The 18,274-nt window shown below is 34.4% G+C and overlaps 1 protein-coding gene across 6 annotated transcripts in view; it reads left to right on the top strand.

Annotated features, from left to right (window-relative positions):
* PIBF1 (progesterone immunomodulatory binding factor 1) overlaps nt 1–18,274 on the top strand; it is a 112,848-nt gene that overhangs the window by 63,508 nt on the left and 31,066 nt on the right. For all 6 annotated transcript variants that reach the window (XM_032678390.1, XM_032678389.1, XM_032678392.1 and 3 more), the window contains 4 exons: nt 3,204–3,369; nt 6,438–6,588; nt 10,623–10,713; nt 15,014–15,116. In XM_032678390.1, the coding sequence (XP_032534281.1) occupies nt 3,204–3,369; nt 6,438–6,588; nt 10,623–10,713; nt 15,014–15,116 (511 nt within the window). The remainder of the gene's footprint in view (nt 1–3,203; nt 3,370–6,437; nt 6,589–10,622; nt 10,714–15,013; nt 15,117–18,274) is intronic.

The following is an 18,274-nucleotide window of genomic DNA, read 5'->3' as shown; positions in this document are numbered from 1 at the left end:
AGGCATCATTGACTGGTCAGCCTAATGGCACAGAGACATAATGAAGCTGGAACCTCGTTCTAGATGATATGTTTTTTCTTTTCCATTCTTTTTCATTGGCTCAATCTGTAATTTCCCTTTCATTCTCAACCCTCATTCTTCTATGAGATTAAAATCTCTACTCTTTCATTATATCAAGTTTGCTAAAATTTCTTGATGGAGAAAAATCCTGCAGACCCACATTCCACAGGGTTTTTTTCCGTAATAGTAGTATTAAAGCATAGGGTGGTTTTGTTTTCTTTTGTTTTCCCTTAGAGACCATCTAGGCAGATGAAGGAATGTGTTTCAGCACATTGTGTTACATGACTCTATACACACATGCACACACACTTGTGCTGAAATAGTAGCCAAGAAACCAGAGATACTATCTGGCCAAGTAAAAGCAAATTTGACAAAGAAACTCTGAATGGTGCTACGGTGGAGGAGTTACTAGTCCGATCAACAGTGTGGTAAGGTCAAAAGAAAACTGACCCTTGGTAACCTTGTCAGTACAAAACAGATCACGCACATGTAAGCTGCTTCAAATTTCCAAAACAAAGCAGAAAAAAAATAAATCTCTGAAGTTACTGTTCATGACTGGGTTGAGAAGCATGCTCTGGAAGCGCCCAGTTGATTAAGTAGAATCATCAGAGAGCTACAGACTTCTCTGGAAAGTATAGAAAATAGATATAGAGAAGTACCTACTTCTGCTTTGCATAAGTGTATGCGTGTTTCTGGTGTGGAAGCTCAGTACAGCACAGATCATTGAACCTCAGACTAATCCAAGGTCTGAAGCTGTGGACAGGAAGGTATTGTTTGTGTTGAGATGGAAGGTGCGAATTTGTTGTTTAGAGTCGATAAATATGACTAGTAATTAAATAAATTTGTGGGTTTCACTGCACTGTTGGCTGGATGGCATGTATCTTTGTGAAGACTTACTCATTTTGGAGCAAAGCATTCTTCCCAGGATTGTAACCAATGTGTATACCAGAAAAGATTTAGTGTCATGTCTGCAGCCAATCATGTACAAAATATGGAGAATTCAAAAGTGCTGAATTTTTTTTTTATGATAAAATGAAAATAGGGACATACAGTCAGGAAGGAATGATGAAATACTTAAATTATCAGCACTTGAAAAGCGTGCCCAAACAAAAATGACAGTAGTAGTCGATATCTAGATAGGTCACTGGCATTTAGCAGTTTGAGTGCAGTAACACTGAGAACAAATGTCTTACTATTGAAAAAGAAAATTGTTTTTAAAAGAAAAACCTTTTCATGAGCTCAGTAAGCAGAACTTCCAATCTCAGCCTGTGTGGGAACAATCTCATTCAGGCATTGGACTGTTTACACATACACAGATGTCTTCAGAGTGATTATCAGGGGCATCATAATGGCACCTGTTTGTTCTATTCAAGTTAATTCCAGTGAAAATTGCTTCCTCTTTGTGCCTTAGAAACATTCCTACATCTGAAATCCTCAGGGAAAATATCTGAAGTAATCCCCTTGTTTTTGTTAAACACTCTCAATCCCACCTAAAGATAAGGTGCTAAATAGAATGGAATTGTGTTGCAACTGCAATTTGACAAATGGCGACTAACACAACAGCCATGCTGGGTTAGAGTAAAGGTTCATCTGGCAATCTAACTATTTGTTTTTAAGTGGCTTCGGTGTGAGAAGTACCATCTTCCACTTACTAGTTATCAAAGGATTTCTCTGCTGCAAGTTGTTCAGTGTTCTCTTGAGAAAGTGTTAATTTTTAGCATCCCCAACATCTTATGGTAAGGAATTTCACAGCTTTCATGTATGAATAGCAACTTATATTTGTTTACATTCTACCTCATTAGTTGCTTTCTCATTCATCTATGCGAAAATACTGTCGACTTCTATTTTCGTTCTCCATGCTGCTCATGATGTTACAGGCTTCCTATTTCTTCCTTTTCCCTCTCTTTTCCAAGCTGTAGAGTCCTAGCTTGCTGAAGTAATTTATTCCACACAGTGTGATTGTGTAAGTGTGCAATGTTCCTTGTTGTCAAAGGCAGTCCTAACTACCCTTCTCTGATGCTTTGCCAGCTCTATTCCTTGTGAGGTGAAGTACTAGGATGGTTGTCAGCACTCAGTAATGCAAGCAGCAACAGTGATTTCTGTATTTTCTCTTGCTTTTACAGTAATTCCCAAAATGCTAGTTTTGAGCATTATTTAAAACGGAACCAAAGTTTTAATGGATTTATCTATTATAATCCCAGAGTCTCAGTCATGAATGAAAACAGTCAGCTAGGAGTTCATCACTCTATGTAGATGGTTAGGAGCATTTTTAAAACCTGTGATTTACTTTGCATATATCTCCTTTAATTTCATATCTTATTTAATGCTAAGATTCATGAGGTTTTCTACTGTTCTTCACCTCACCCTAATTTTCTACAGTCCAATAATTTAGTATTCTATCAGCAAACCTTTTTATGCCTCATTTTTGAGATTGTCTGTTAAGTAGAATGAATGAGTAAAACAGATGAAGTCCACCTCTGAGTGGAATATTATTTATCTGTCACTTGAAATTACATTGTAGTGATTTTCTCAAAGTTATACTTCATTTCTTGTTTTTTTGAAGGACCTGTGGTTCTGAGTGACTGTGGAAATTAATACACCATTGTGGTCTGACAGTTCTTCATGTCTCTGGGTGCAGGAAAAAGCAGTGTAGCTGATATTCATGATATCCCAAGGGATGCACCATTGATATCACTGATGTCTAATACCACTTCTCCCTATCACATGTAACACATGGTGGTAAAGAGAGGAGATATTTCCTTAGTATCTCTCCCAGAAAAAGACTTCATTACATGCATTTGTGTGCCAAGAAACAGATTCATATTGATCTAGCATTTTTAAAAATAAGAAAAATAAGGTATACTGTGAGGTCATTGTCATTTGATTATTAACTACATATTTAGGAAAACCATAGACTGAGTTTTCCATACATTGTGTTGCATTGTCATAATATTGAATTTTCCTAATGATGTTTCAAATACAGGTTACAATAGTTACATAGATAACCATACTAATACCTATGAAACTCTTCAAAATTCTGTATTGGTTCTTGAAATTTATACCTGCAATGAACAGAACTAGCATATATTCTGTGTTTGCTTATTTTTGAATCATTAAAACTTATTTTTTCATTTTCCTTTCAGGTACAGACAAATGCAGCTTGGCACAGAAAGCAAAGTAGCTGAACTTCTTCACCAAAGTAAGTTAAAGTCCTTTGAAACTGAACATGTTCAACTCCTGCAACAAGAAACAGCTAAGAATCTTTCACAGTGCCAAATGGAATGTGAGAAATATCAGAGAAAACTGGAGGTATGTTATATATAACGAGACATTTTATCGGGCATTATACAGTTGTTTTCAATTAGAATTTAAAATGGAAAAATTTGGGGGGAAAGTAACAAAGAACATAACATGGATGAATTAGTATCTCCACCAAATTCTGCCGAGGTAGGATGGAACGACAAAGCTTATTAAGTTTCATCACTTTAGTGGAGAATAAGACTTCGGAGAGAGGAAGAAGGCAAAACAATCTCTCATGGAGAGATGTTGAAGAGAGTGCATCATTCATGTGAGGTGTATATATATCTGCTTGTATCACAAAACTGCTTATGTCAGTCTATGTGATAATTGTAGGGAAAGAAGACAGTTTCACCAGATCAGTTACAGTGAATTCAGTATCATTATTTAAAACTAGGATCTGTAATAGCACTGTTACATAATAAAATACTTTTTATTGATATGCAATTCTGGAACAAATTTTTACAACTAAAAAAAGTGAACATGGTGTGTACAGAATTGAAAAGACCTAACCTTGCTTCTTCTAGCATGGTAGGTTGACCTTGGTTGGGTGCCAGACACCCATTCAGCCACTCTCATTCCTCTTCCTGAAGAGAATGGGGCTGAGGTAAATAAGTCTAATAAGTCTATAAAGTACATGGGTTGGTATAAAGATAGGGAGATCACTTACCAGTTACCATCATGGACAAAACAGATTTGACCTGGGGAAAACTAATTTCACTTATTACCAATTGACACACATTTAGATGATGGGAAACAAAGACAAAAACTGAAACATCTTTCCCCAATCCATTCTCTTATGTGTTAACTTTCCTCCATTTCTGACTCTTGTACCTCCCTGTCCCACAGCACTGCAGGGAGGGATGGGAAATGGGGGTTTGAGTCAGTCCTTAACAACTCTTCTCCATGGTTCTTTCTCCTCACACTTCTATCCTGTGGATCCTCTGGGCTGCTTTTTCCTTCAGGAGAAAATCTCATACTTGGGCTCTCCAGAGGTTGCAGTGCCTTTGGTGCATGTCTGCCTGCTCCAACCTGGGATCCTTATGGACTGTAGTGTGGACATCTGCTTCGGTGTGCTTTCATGGTCTGCAGGAGGGCAACCTGCTTCACCGTGGGCTGCAAGGCAACCTCTGCTCTGGCACATGGAGCCTCTCCTCCCCTCCTTCCCTCACCTTAGTGTCAGCACCATGGATGTTTCTCACATTTTTTCCTTCACTCCTCACTACCATGCAGCATTTTTGTCCTTAATTAAATACAGTTTCCTGGAGGTGCCACCGCTTTGGCTGAGAGGCACAATCTGGGCACCTGCATCCTGAATGACTATTTGCATAGACCTGAATGACTGCTTATCTCTACAAGCTTAGAATTTATTATCTTTCAAACATGTACTTCCAAAAATGTATCGTATCCTGTTCACTTGTTTTAGTCTTGGAAATGTGAGTATTCCGCAGAGAAAACTTACTTTAAAACAATATTTCTTTACCTGTCCACGGTTAGTCCCAAAATCATATCATGGAGTCCAGTTTGTGAGATTTAAATGAGATTGTCAGTGTATGTTTAAATCAAATATCAGGGCAGAAACTGGAAGGGTAGAAGAAAGTGCCAGCAATGGCAGCCTTTGTTTTTTGGAAAGGATGCCAATCTTCAGGTCCCAGGAACTATAGAGTGGAAACAGAGAGTTTTAGATAGACTGTAATTTTTTGTTTTGTCTGTATTGGGACATTCAGATACTGGCTCATGAGGTTGGTTGTGGTCACAAGCACTGCAAATGCCAGTTTTGCTAGACTTAGAGGTTGCTAAACAGAGTTTTAATTGCACAGACATGTGAAACTTGGAGAATGTAGTTCAATTTGAGTTATATTTTCGTTTTCTTTGTGGATATTTATTTGATGTGATTATAACTTGAATATTTGACTTTCAATTCCACTAACACTTTTGGCACTTCTTTTTCTCTTTAGAGAGACACTTTTCAGCCAGTGCTCTTTCATGAAGAAATGTTCTTGCAGAACTTAAATATTTGATGTCTGAAGTTTTTTCTTTTGTTCCTTATGATTGAAAATTTTTTATTTCCTTTCTTAAATATAACATTTATGTACTAAGGTTTTTTCCTTACCTTTCTTCTAGAATACTAATCTTTATTCATAATGTGGTCACTAGTGTCTTGTGGCTCAACTACAGCTGGTTTGTGAACTAACTCTTACTTTTATTTGGGGTGTAGAGTAGTTTCTCTTGCTGACTAGGAAACAGATTGTTTATATGCTGCTGAGCCTAAACCTATACGTTTATTTCTTCTGTGACACTAGACTGATCTTTTTATATTCTGGTGGCTTGTTTCTCTAAGCATTTTGCATTCTTTAGTGGTGTTGACAGTGAATCTGGTATTACTGCTGTGTACACTATTCATATATTTCTGTATCTCAAGATCTGTATTCACTTGTCATTCTGAATGTGTGTGATTTTTACTTAGGAAATTAGTATTAAATTTAGCTGCAGTACCCACTTGGTTATTACATTACCTGTTTTGGTGAGATTTTTCTGCAAAGCATGTAGATTACTATTTTATTTCTCAAGAATTTGCTTATTCCAGTTTGTTGTATATTTATGTGGTCAGTGTTGTTTCCTATTATAAAGCACTCTATCAAACTTTAGTTATTATACAGGCCTTCATAACTTTTACTTTTGAACATGAGGTTTTTGTGTTTAAAAAAATTGATAAACTGAAATCTGAATCCCATTAAAGCAACAAAAATAATTGCATTTACACTATTCTGACTACTGTGTGTAAATTTTTTTAGTTGTTACCTTGATTTTCCTAACTTTAAAATTCTTGCAGCTTTTTCAGTGATTCTTACAGTTACACCTTTGGAGATAGGCATAAGTGATATTACCCGAGACTGTAATCTGTGCAAAATCATATAATCGAAAAAAATAACTGCTTTTTAAAGTATTTTAATCTTTTCTGTGCAAAAGTTACATGAAATATTTAATATCCTACTGCTATGCATTTTACATGTATTTTACCACTTTCAAAAGTAGCTGTAATGCTGAATCTCTGGTATTTTCATTATTCATTCTCATAGGTGCTTACGAAGGAATTTTATAGTCTTCAGGCTTCTAGTGAAACACGCATTATTGAGCTTCAAACACAGAATTCGGAGTTTCAAGCAAGACTAGATACTTACGAAAAACTTGAAAAAGAGCTCGATGAGATAATATTGCAAACAGCAGAAAGTAAGTTCTGTGACGAGTTATACTCTGTCTGGGGGTGTTTCTGGCATTATGACAAGATTTCTTTTTTCTCATGGCACTTGGAAAGTAATACAGTGCCTGTCATTCTCCTTCCTTATGCCTGACAAGACAGTAATTATTTTGATGAAAATATTAATGACAGGTTTCTAAATGTGTCTGTAAATGTGTATCAAACATCCATATGTCTAAGTTTATGTTTATTAAAAATCATCTCAGTATTCTGTCATTTCTCTTTTCCTTATTCTGATAATCCATTATAATTGGATATGGTTTTTAGGATTCTGCTGTTATTTATTTTAAATATTAGGAAACCCTCTTTCTTGACAGACAAATACAGGTTTCGTAATACATGATTAATGTGAATTGTTTAATTGATTGGAAGGGGAGGAAAATTCTTCCATGTGTTGTATTAATAATAATTGGATACTAAGTACTTGTTTGTTGCAGCTAAATCTGTATTGAGTACTAAACCATGGTTTAAATTCATATCTGATTAGTCTTGAACATATTTGTGTCTGATTAGCAAAAATAAAAATGTCTGCTCCCAAACACAGCAAAATTTCTGTAAAACCTTTATTGATTTGATTCTGAGCCTAAATGAGTCCACAAAGCAAGTAATTTCTAATTTGAAACTCTGACTCTAATCTTGAAGTCTTTTAGCCTGTTCGTAAATAGAGTACAATTCTAAACTAGAATAGAGTAAGATTTTAAACTAATTCAACTATCTTCTTAACCTTTTCTCTTTCTTTACTCCTCAAAAAATATTCACAATTTATGTGTTCCAGGTAGAAGATCATTTCATAAACTTTATATGCAAAGAACAGTGTATATTAAAGTATGTATTACCAAGATGCAGTGATGTGAGGGTATTTTTAGTAATTAGACTGCACGTAATTTATTAATTTTATACACTGCAGCTTGTATTTAGAATGGCCTGACTACCCAAAGGTTCCAGTGTGACTATAAGCACATTTGCTATATACATCTTTATATTTTTTTGGTAACATGTTTTTGGAAGTGTATATAGAAACTTGTCTAAGGAGTATTTATGTATTAATAAAGAATTTTTGGATCTTACCTTAATTTTTTCCAAGGAGAAGATGGAGTTCAGAATGCTGGTTTTTGTTCACTGGTTTATATTTTCTTATGCATCTTAGGATGGCATTAAAGATTTTACAGAACTAAATCATTCTTAGCTTCTTCTTAAGTATCTATTTTAATTACAATTTACAGTCTATGCTACAATATGACTTCGAGAAATAAAAGTTTCCAAACGAACTGTTCTCTTAGAATATAATTACTTCATTTTCTGAATTCATTGGAGAAAAAAAGGCGTTACGATTTAATATTATTTCAATTTACTTTTTATTTAATAATGAACTTTCTATTATTATAGTGTACTTGATATAGAAAGTTAGGATTAATACTACTACTAGTACTAAGACTAGTATCTGAGGGAAAATAGAAGAAAAAAAGTTGGGTTTTTTTTTAAGAAACACTTTGAAGGGGAAGACAGATATACTTCTTCCTGTGTCTCAAATTATGTCCTGATATTTACATGTCAAAAATAACTAAAGGTAGAAAAATAGTTGAAAGGAAATGTAAGTATTTTTCAAATTGAATATATTATGGAAAAACTTCAGTCTGTCTTCTGGGGAATATAACTTAGACTGAGACATTGTGTGGAAGACAATTTTAACTTTCTATGAATTTTAGCGATAATAAGGATTAGTCTTCAGTCCTGTGGTCACTTCTTTATATTTAAATAGCATATAACATTTTTTTGTTTTTCTTGAGTCATAAAACCTCCACTGTTTTACAATATGTGGGGATGCCAGTGGAGGTTGGGTTCTCTGGAATTTTTAATAAACTGTGTGTTTGCACATGTGAGGTGGCTTTTGTCATATCATATATAAATAATGTATAATATTATATATATTAGAAATAATAAATATATAAACTTTTTAATTTTTCCTTTGGAAAATGTGCATGTGGAAGAGATCACTGAATTTGTACTGTGAGTAACCCATCATTATGCCTCACTTTTTTAATATTGAAATGATATGAAACAGACTATTCAGGAAGCTATCAAGAATTTATATACCCGCTTCTTATAGCGTCTAAGTGGTTTCCACACAAATAACAAAAGTAAACATTCTTGACATTTATCTAGTCTTCCTTTTCAGGGTGAAATCTTCACTAGCGTTTTTTTGCTGTAGACTAGTTGTTTGATTTTTTTCTTGCTTCCATGGTTAGTATCTTCCTAAGAAAAAGGACAAACCTATCGATATCCTCACAATGGCACTTTTTTGCCAAGTAACGTATAAAACTGTCGTTAATAAGTGTCCGCTAACTTGTAAAATGTATGTTTTCCATCACGCAGTCAGGTGAAGAACCTGAAATGTCAGAAGAGAAGAGAAGCACACACTGATACAGAACATTACCTTGACTTGATACCTACAACATTTCAATTTTTTTGTGCTTGTTTGCATGATCTGACATTTACTGAACACTTCTGACAGATACGAATTTACAGGGCAGGCTCTCACTGATGTTTTTCTGCAACATGCAACACTGAATTTGTGATCAAAAAGAAGGGTATTGACAAAGGCAAGCTAAATTACTTTTATGTTTTCCTGAACCATAAGTGTTTAACAGCACTGGAGAGTTCCCTGTCATATTTAAAACAGCCCTGAAGTTCTGGTGCATTTGTAATGCCACATTAGTAAACTTTTTCTGTCATACTTACTGGAATTTCTCCATTGTTTTTCACATAACTAGATATGTGACTTATCATAAATGCTCTACTAGAGGTTTTTATCTTTCTTCAATGTGTTTTAAGAATCCTTTTTTAAAATAGCATTACGAGGGTATTAGGCAAGTGAGGACAGAAACTATAGCATTGTGCAAGTTGTTGAGAAGTGAAGGTATTTCTGATTTTGAGGTACTTGAGCATTAGGAAAGATGAGTCAGATAGGACTCTTATGTCATTTCCTCAGTTTGTTTCTCCTGTTCCCAACTACTTGATTCATCAAAGCTGTTGTGTGCTGCCATGGCTGGTGTTCACTTGTCCTCTCTCCTTCTCTCCTGCCACTCCCCTTTTCTCATTGTCCCCCTTTACCCCTCTTCACTGTCCCCATCTCTCTGCCCCTGCCTTTAACTCACACACACACTTCTTTTTTTCTTTCTTTTTTTTTTTTTTCTGTCCCACTTCATCTTACAGGAGAGAGGAAGCCTGAATTTCACAAGCTGAAATATGAAAATCTGTACATAATTTTAATCTTGCTGCAACTGGGATTTCTTTTCAAAGCAATTGTAATGTGTTTAAATTCCTTAGAAATGCATTTTCAAAAATCAATCCTCTATGGAGGCAGAGATTATTTTTTATATTTTTACTTTGCATAAACATAAGAATCTCCTTCTTGCCCTTCTCTGAAGATGTTTATGACATTTGTTTTCCTCAAATGTGAAATTTCTGATCACCACAGTCTTTCAAAAATAATAGTTAGCAGCCTCACAGTGACATCAGCTTCCTCAGCAACATCAGATGTGTCCCTTCTGGTCCCATGGGCTTCGTTATGTCCTGTCACCTTAAACAGTTCCTAATTTTATCTTCCTCTACATCCTCATATATGCACAGAAAATTAATTCTTTAGAAAAAAAACTTAAACAGTCTAATCCTCTACTGCTGAATTGAACTTATACTACTAGTATGTATTTTGTGACCATACCAATAGTATGAATATTGAAAGCCTCTGAACTCCTTTCCTTTTCTTTCTTATTGCATGTCTTATGTTAATCATAAAAATAAAGTGTTGTAAGAAATTAAAGTATGGCACTGTATTAATGTTATTTGTGAACAAAATTGTTCCATTTAAGTCCAGAATGTTATACCAACTGAAAATTTAGCTTCTAGAAAAATATTTTTGCATGTGTAGAGTTATAAATAGAATTGCTTAGAAATTTATAAGTTCCGGCACTGTATTTCAACAGTACCTTTTTGCAATTTTTTTCAGTGGAAGATGAATTTGAAGCTGAAAGGGTTCTCTTCTCATATGGATATGGTGCTAATGTTCCTACAACAGCCAAAAGACGACTAAAGCAAAGGTAAAGAAAAGCACCTCCTGAATTTACTTATTCAAGATAAACTAAATGAAGATAAGTGCGTTATATTTTCTCTTGGAATCCATCCAGTTTGATTAACATAAGGAGGTTTTTTAATTACGTAAGTATATGGGAATAGATTGAGGACTAGGACCTGTTAATGTGGTTGATGCATATGAATGAGCATATACATGTTTTTCTAAGTCTTTTTAAGATCTCTTTTTGTTGACTTTCAGAAAGATTAATTTTAATTCTATAAAACTAAGCAGCTGTAAAAACAGGTTAGTTACATTCTTTACATTTATATAATAGGAAATATATTGCTAATACTGTAAAGGTTATTGTATTTAATGGTCAGAAAAACACGTTTGTCAGGAAATTAGGAAAGACAAGTTTTCAGAACATCACTATTTCATCTTTATGACTACAGGATCTGATTCCACTTACATTTTTTCTGTTTGCACTGATTTGGCCAATTTGATAATTTGATCAATAGATTAAAATGACTTGTAGGTGAACAACATACCTCTTGATCATACTCATTTTTAAATAATAAATTTATATTATGCATTGCCTTTAAGAAATAATACTAATGTTTGAATGACTCATTGTGAGCCCATGTGTTGTGGCTATGACTCACTTCTCCCAGGCAACTAGCAACAGGACAAGAGGAAATTACCTCAAGCTATGCCATGGGAGGTTCAGGTTGGACAATTTCTCCATAGAAGGGGTTGTCGAGCATTGGAACAGACTGCCCAGGAAGGTGGTGGAGTCACCATCCCAAGAAGGATTCAAGAAATGACTGGATGTGGTACTTAGTGCCATGGTCTAGTTAACAATGTGGTGTTCAGTCATAGGTTGGACTGGATCTTGGGGGTCTTTTCCAACTTTAATGATTCTGTGAATGTGGATTTATTCATAATACTTTTAAACTGTGACCACAGTAAAACCTCTGCTGTTGTTCAAAATTAGGATGGTAGTTCTCCTAGGATGAGGCTTATTCCACATGATCCAAGTGCGCCTATAATTGCTCAAGTACAGGAAAGTCAGCTGCATGATTGTGCTAGTGGTAGGTTTTGACCAAAATGAGAAACTCCACCATCGTTGGTGGGCACACCAAGACATACACCATAGATTCACAGTGTACATTTCTATCATTCAGAAGGTTTAATTGCAGTTTTTGTAATTTATAGCTGTTTTTTTACTACAAGTATTATTTTTTTTAGTTGGGTTTGTCTTTTTAACCCTCACCTTCTCCATGACAAAGAATATTTAATGTCAAAAGTTACTAATGAGAATTAAGGGCAAATGATGGTCTGTTCAAATTTTTAGCAAAGATTTATGGGCCACCTACTATTTCTTCTGCCCTATATATTTGTTTTCAAATGTTGTCGATATGATTGTCAATCAGATTAGACCTATTGTGGACCGAGTTACATATTGCTGACTACCATAAAAGATTTTATGTAGTACTTAACTTAAGCATGGCTTAATTTGCTCTTTTAAACCTCTTCAGATTGTTTCCTTGTAAGATTTCTCTTTATACTGCATAAAAATGAAGAAGAAGAAAACAACAGAGGTGTGGGGGTGTGGGAAAAAAACTTCCATAACCCTGTTGTAGGTCTGGTTTAGGAGACTGTTGAGAGTCCTGTAAGTCCATTTCCTAAAACTTCAGTTTCTTTCTCCTTTGTCAATAGTTTGGGAACTTCTCTGAGTTTCAGCCTATATCCTTGTTTTTCCCCACCTTATTAGATTAGATTAGATTAGATTAGATTAGATTAGATTAGATTAGATTAGATTAGATTAGATTAGATTATTTACATACAAAAGAATTGTGCTAAATCACTGCTGAATACTGAATCTGATGATCAGTAGGCTAGGATTTCAGATATGCTTGGAAGACACTTTCTGAGCTTAGAAGTGGCTCTGTCATTCAGAATGTCATTGTTCCAAAAGGCATTGACTAATAAAACTGATTTAATCCTTCATAATGATGTTGGACACTTCATAGACTTTCTCTATCTTTTAGAATTAAAAAAGCCATAGAAGTCTGTGTACGGTTTACCTGCTGTTTTGATTCAAGGAAAACTGCCATGCAGAAAATGTGTGTGTTGCCTTTGGCTCCCAGAGTTTTAAGCAAAAACTCTGTGACACAAACTTCTATGTTTAGAGCCATTAAAGAAACACAGATAAGTTTTCTGCTCTCTAGGATTGCTCTGGAGTCCACTACCTGCTCTTTAGTCCCTGATATATGGGATCCTAAATGAAGGGCTCTTTTAAGTTCACATCATGCACTTCAATTTCTGAAACTTTGTACAAAACCTGCATTTTCAAGCATAGGGCATTGTGGGGTCTGTACTTCTTTGCCTACTTGCCAATAACAACTATTTCATTACTTTGGACATAGGCACTGTTCACCCATAGTACTAAACTAAACACCCTTGGGAACACTCTGAAGCATCAAGACCAAATGGCTTGTAGTATCCCATTTCCATAAAACTAAATTCTCACTGTGGGTTAAGCTGCATGTAAACGACGCATTGGCAATGATTTGCTTGCCCATGCTAACTTTTCAGCCACGCCTAGGAACTGCTTGGGAGAGTGTAAATGAGAAAATGCAGAATACTACCAGAGTGACTCTAGTGGTTTGCTAACAATAAATTATCACATTCTCGAGCACTGCATAATTTTCTAGTATAGTTATAATAAAAGGTTTCCAGAATAAAATGTCTTTGCAGATCAGTCCCTTTGTGCCTTTGCTTTAAATTAAAACTAGTCAAAAAATGTATCAATGAGTATGCTTGAAAGGCGTATTTGTGTTATCCTTAAATACTTGCAAATTCAGGTCAAGTTCACTGAGTAGTTGTAGCTGGGAAAATTAAAATGGGCTGCATTCCTAAAGTTGCCATGGGAAGGTGTCCAAGTTTTCCCTTACACTCTAATAGCTACTAGTCAAAGAAGTGGCTCATTTTCTCCTTTGTGCTAGATGAGAACTTCACACATATCTCATATCTCCTAAACAAAAATCTAAATAACTAGTTAGGAGAATTAACTTCTGTTTTTCTCAGTTACTGTTTACACAACCTAATGCTTCTTGTAGGAGGAACTGAGAGAACCAACCTCATGGTAAAAGCTATTGAAAATTGCAGGTAATTCCTCTCACAATAGGCAAAAGTAAAAGATTTTTACATGAAAGGGTAGGTTTATAACACAGATGAAAAATATTAAGACTTCTTCCAAATCTAAAAGTGTATTCCATTTTACTGAGGAGGAGGTGGAAGTTACGACTGGTCAAATTTTCAGAGAAACTTTGTACACTCAACTAGCTTTACACAGTGTAAACCTCAGCTTGAGGGTAAATATAATCTCCCTATCAGTCTGCTTTAGACCAGTTATCCTCTCATAGATTCCGTATTATTGTCAAGAACTGGTTGTGGAGTTATTCAAGAACCCTCTGGATGCAATCCCGTGCAATGTGCTCTGGGATGACCCTGCTTGAGCGGGGAGGTTGGACCAAATGACCCACTGTGGTCCCTTCCATGTCCTTCTGTGATACTGTGATTAATAATAGTTTGGAAGACTAGGTTAGATGTCTGGAAGTAAGCCCTGCAATTGCATATTGAATCTGCCTATGGATCTGTGCTGTTAAATTGATGATAAACTCTTGATTTTGGACATGAAGTGTGCAAGAGATTGAGGATCTTATTTTCAACTAGGTTGTTAAGTGTCCCAATAATCCTTTCTCTTCAAGGTAATTTGCGACTGTATGTAAGAGTTTATTTTTAAAAAGTGGCAATAACATTTAATTATTTAGCATATTAAATGTCAGACAAAACAATTTTGCTTCTGTTTTGAAAATGATAAAATACTACATTTTTCAGTGTCCCGCTATGAAATGTATATTGATGTGTGTTTTTTTAAACTGTTATTTAAGGAGAAGCCTGTTACAGTGATTCTGTGAAGTTGCTAAAAAGTAAATACTCATAATTAGATGAAGCATTTTGACAGTATTGCTGCAACTGTATAGTACCGGAAAAATTATATAGGTAATTACTTTGTATAAAATACTACAATTGGCATAACTGTGGGAATGCTGTTTCAGTGCTTTTAAATTTTGTAATATTTTCATTGTTTTTCTAAATCATGTTTAACTATGTAGATGATATATATTAGTATTTAAGCATTGGTGAGAAATTAAGGCAATCAAGTTCTGCAATATGATGTGAGAATTTCTTTTACCTATTTTGGAAAATAGACCTAAGTTGGAAAAAGTTCAACTTGAGCTTGATTTTTATTGGTACAGTGTTCACTTGGCAAGAAGATTACTGCAACTAGAAAAGCAAAACTCATTGCTTGTAAAAGATCTGGAACATCAGAAGGAACAAGTAACACAGATTTCACAAGAGGTAAATTACTGCTACACAAAAATTCAAATCAGTAGAAACTCTAAACATTGCAGAAGAGCTGTTCATAAAATGAAATGTTTATTATCTATTTGATGTAAAAAATGGCCTCATAATTAACCAAAACTCTATGATAAAAGTTTTCAAAGAAGTTTTTATTGTATTTTGAAACTAATATTGAAAGAGGGATTATTTTAGAGGCTAAACAAGAACGTGAGGCAGACAGAGAGCATTTTGATTTCTGAACAGAAGACCAGCTAGCCAGACTAGTTTATTCCGTTTGATACTTAATTGTTCAATGAATACATTGTTGCTTTTTATACAGCTTTTCTCTTAAATCACTTTCTAAGACATTTCTGTAAATCCTTTTCTACAATTGTTCAGTTTTTGAGTCAATTTTTGTTACAATGAATTTAATTTAATGGTCTTTTAAAATTCTGTATATAATATCTGAAATTACATATTAGTTCAACTTGGAGAACAAACACTAAACAAAACTTAGCTTGAAATGTTCCAGAATTAGGACAAACTAATTTTATGAAGTATTTTCAAGACTGTCTTTTAACTTTCTTTAGGAACCAAAGAACAACTATGTTTTCTACTATATATTGCCACTATGGAATTTCTAGGCTTACAATTTCAGGAATGTGACTTAACAGTTTGATTTTTAAAGCCGTGGTAGTTATAAATTAGGATTACTACACCCAAGTACTCCACTGGGCAAATATTTGAATTTTCTACATATTTTTAAATTATGAATTTTATGTACATCATATGTATATATATGATTATATATAGTATTTTAATGAAAGATACATGAACAGTGAAGTCTTTTTTTTTTTAACCAATATGTATTCTTCTTAAGTATATCATAGTAATTTGTATTTAACTGAAACATATTCTTTCAAATCTTTACTTGCAGACATCAGGAAATTGGTGAATCTATTGCTTGGTATTCTTCCCTATCACTGTTCTTTATCTTTAATCTTCAATCTTTCTGGTTTTCACGTCAATACGTTTCTTACCCACGTTAGTTTTATATTTGCTTCTAGATCACTGATGAAAGATTGAGTACCAGTGACCTTAGTTCAAATTCTGGCAAAATTCCACTAGAACATCTTCACCTCATTTTTATTCTGCCATTAAATTCTTGATTTTTATCATTTAATTTTATAGTTTAGATCTGAATGTAATCCAGTACAAAGTTAAATGTTTTACAGATAGCTAGTGCGCAGTCTACTAGCATCAAACTCTTATGTGTAAATAAAATCTTTTAAGACCTGCTTTCAGTTAAACTCATGTCTGGCATTCAGAACTGAACACTTCAGCAGATTTATTTCTTCCTTTTTTTAATTTTGCATATGATTATAGGTAATTTGTTTGATAATAATTACTTATGCCATACTGCTTGCCATCCTTCAGTATGTGCACAAGGAGTTTACACTTGAGAACATAGTGGAGTGGAAGGTAGTCCATTGTTCTCATGTTACACAAGCTGATCATCTGACTTGTTTTCAAACAGATGGCAAAAATTTTATTGAAAACTTCTGTGTTTTCATCAGCATTATATACAGTTTTACTGTATCTCTGCCATATTGGGTTGTACTGTTTCTAGAATTTATTTGCTCCCATTTTTTGTCTGCTGGTATCAACTTCCCCCTTGAAGTTGTAGCTCCTGTGGTAAATTTCCTGCATTTCATATTTTATGCTGATTGCTATTTATTATCTTTTTTTATATAGTTAAAGTTCTTAAACTTGTGTTGCTGTCTTTAAATCATTCCCTGAGCCAAGACAGATTTTTACTCCAACCTGTTGTAACTTTCTTGATTTTTATTTTTTTTAAGAACAAAAGAGAGATCCTGTAAACTACAGTATGCTTAGGGAGCCCATTATTATTCTTTTGATTGACAGTTTGTTCAGTCATTTAGAAGAAATCTAGAAAATGGATAAAAAGTTGAGGCAAAAGTGATTATATCAGCTCTTAGTTTTGAATTTGCATTAAATACTGCTATTTCGGTGCAGTATTTAAGATAAAACTGGGTTTTGTTAGCTTTTTAAAGGAGGGTAGAAAAGAAAAATAATTCAATAACTAAAATGGATGCTCTAAGACACTTCTTTTGGTCTGTCCTTGAAACAATTGCGGTTGAGCTTTACAGAAAGAAATCATATTGATCCTCTGGGAAGGTTCAGCATTACCAAGAAGAAAATACTGACTTCTCCATAATTTCATTCATTTTAAGGAAGTCTGATATACTGTACTTACTTCAAAGTTGGAACCCTATGAAAAAACTCAGCTACTGAGTCAGTCTTCTCTTAGTCCTATTATAGTTTGTCAGGTTTCACTTAACTGCAGGATCCTATCTATTTTGACGGTGTGATACAGCATTAGAAAAGAATTTTTCCTTAAAGTCCTGTTTCTGATGCTTTGTATAGCAGTGACCTGCAGTGTTAAAGTAGGTATTGAGAATTTCTTTCTACTAGAGAGGGTTTGTTGCCCATGCCTAGGACAAACGGAATAAAGGAATTCTCATGACCTGATCCAAGAAAGATCCTCAGCTAGTGATAATCCATTTATTGCCTCTGCAACTCACTTTGTTATTCTCAGTTTAAGTGGAAGCCTATATATCAGCTTCTGCAAAGTAGTGATCTGTAAGTACTACATCTAGAGTCCAATCTAAATTTTGGAATTAATTCACTTTGCAGAGATTTGAATAGCAGTGCCACAACTGATAGATGGAGTCCCTTTTGTCTAGAAGGCTAATATGGTCTTTGGGTAACTTAAAAAGCAACTAGCAAGTCGGTATATAAAAAAAATGGTACTCTGAATGAAGAAATTAATTAGCTGAGTAGTGGGCTTGCCGCTGAATGCCTTTTTTGAGCCTTCACTGTGACATTGTATTTTTTCATGACTTACGTGTACTCCAGCTGCTGAAACTACTAAATCTTATTGTGTGATCTTAATTCTGTACATAATTTAGTGAATGATCTTGTTATATTGCTCAAGATGCAGACCATATCATGCAAGACTTTTAAACTTAGTGATCCTAATTTGTTCAGGGAAGAAGGCTAGTTTATTTCCTACTTATGAGAATGACAGTTACTTTATACTAGTCTTTTAAGCATCTTGTTGGATTTTGCTGTTCATATAGAGTAATGGATTA

The sequence above is a fragment of the Chiroxiphia lanceolata genome, chromosome 2 (assembly GCF_009829145.1).
Source record: "Chiroxiphia lanceolata isolate bChiLan1 chromosome 2, bChiLan1.pri, whole genome shotgun sequence".
In the NCBI taxonomy this organism is placed as follows: domain Eukaryota; kingdom Metazoa; phylum Chordata; class Aves; order Passeriformes; family Pipridae; genus Chiroxiphia; species Chiroxiphia lanceolata.
This window is presented reverse-complemented; position numbering and strand designations above follow the sequence as displayed.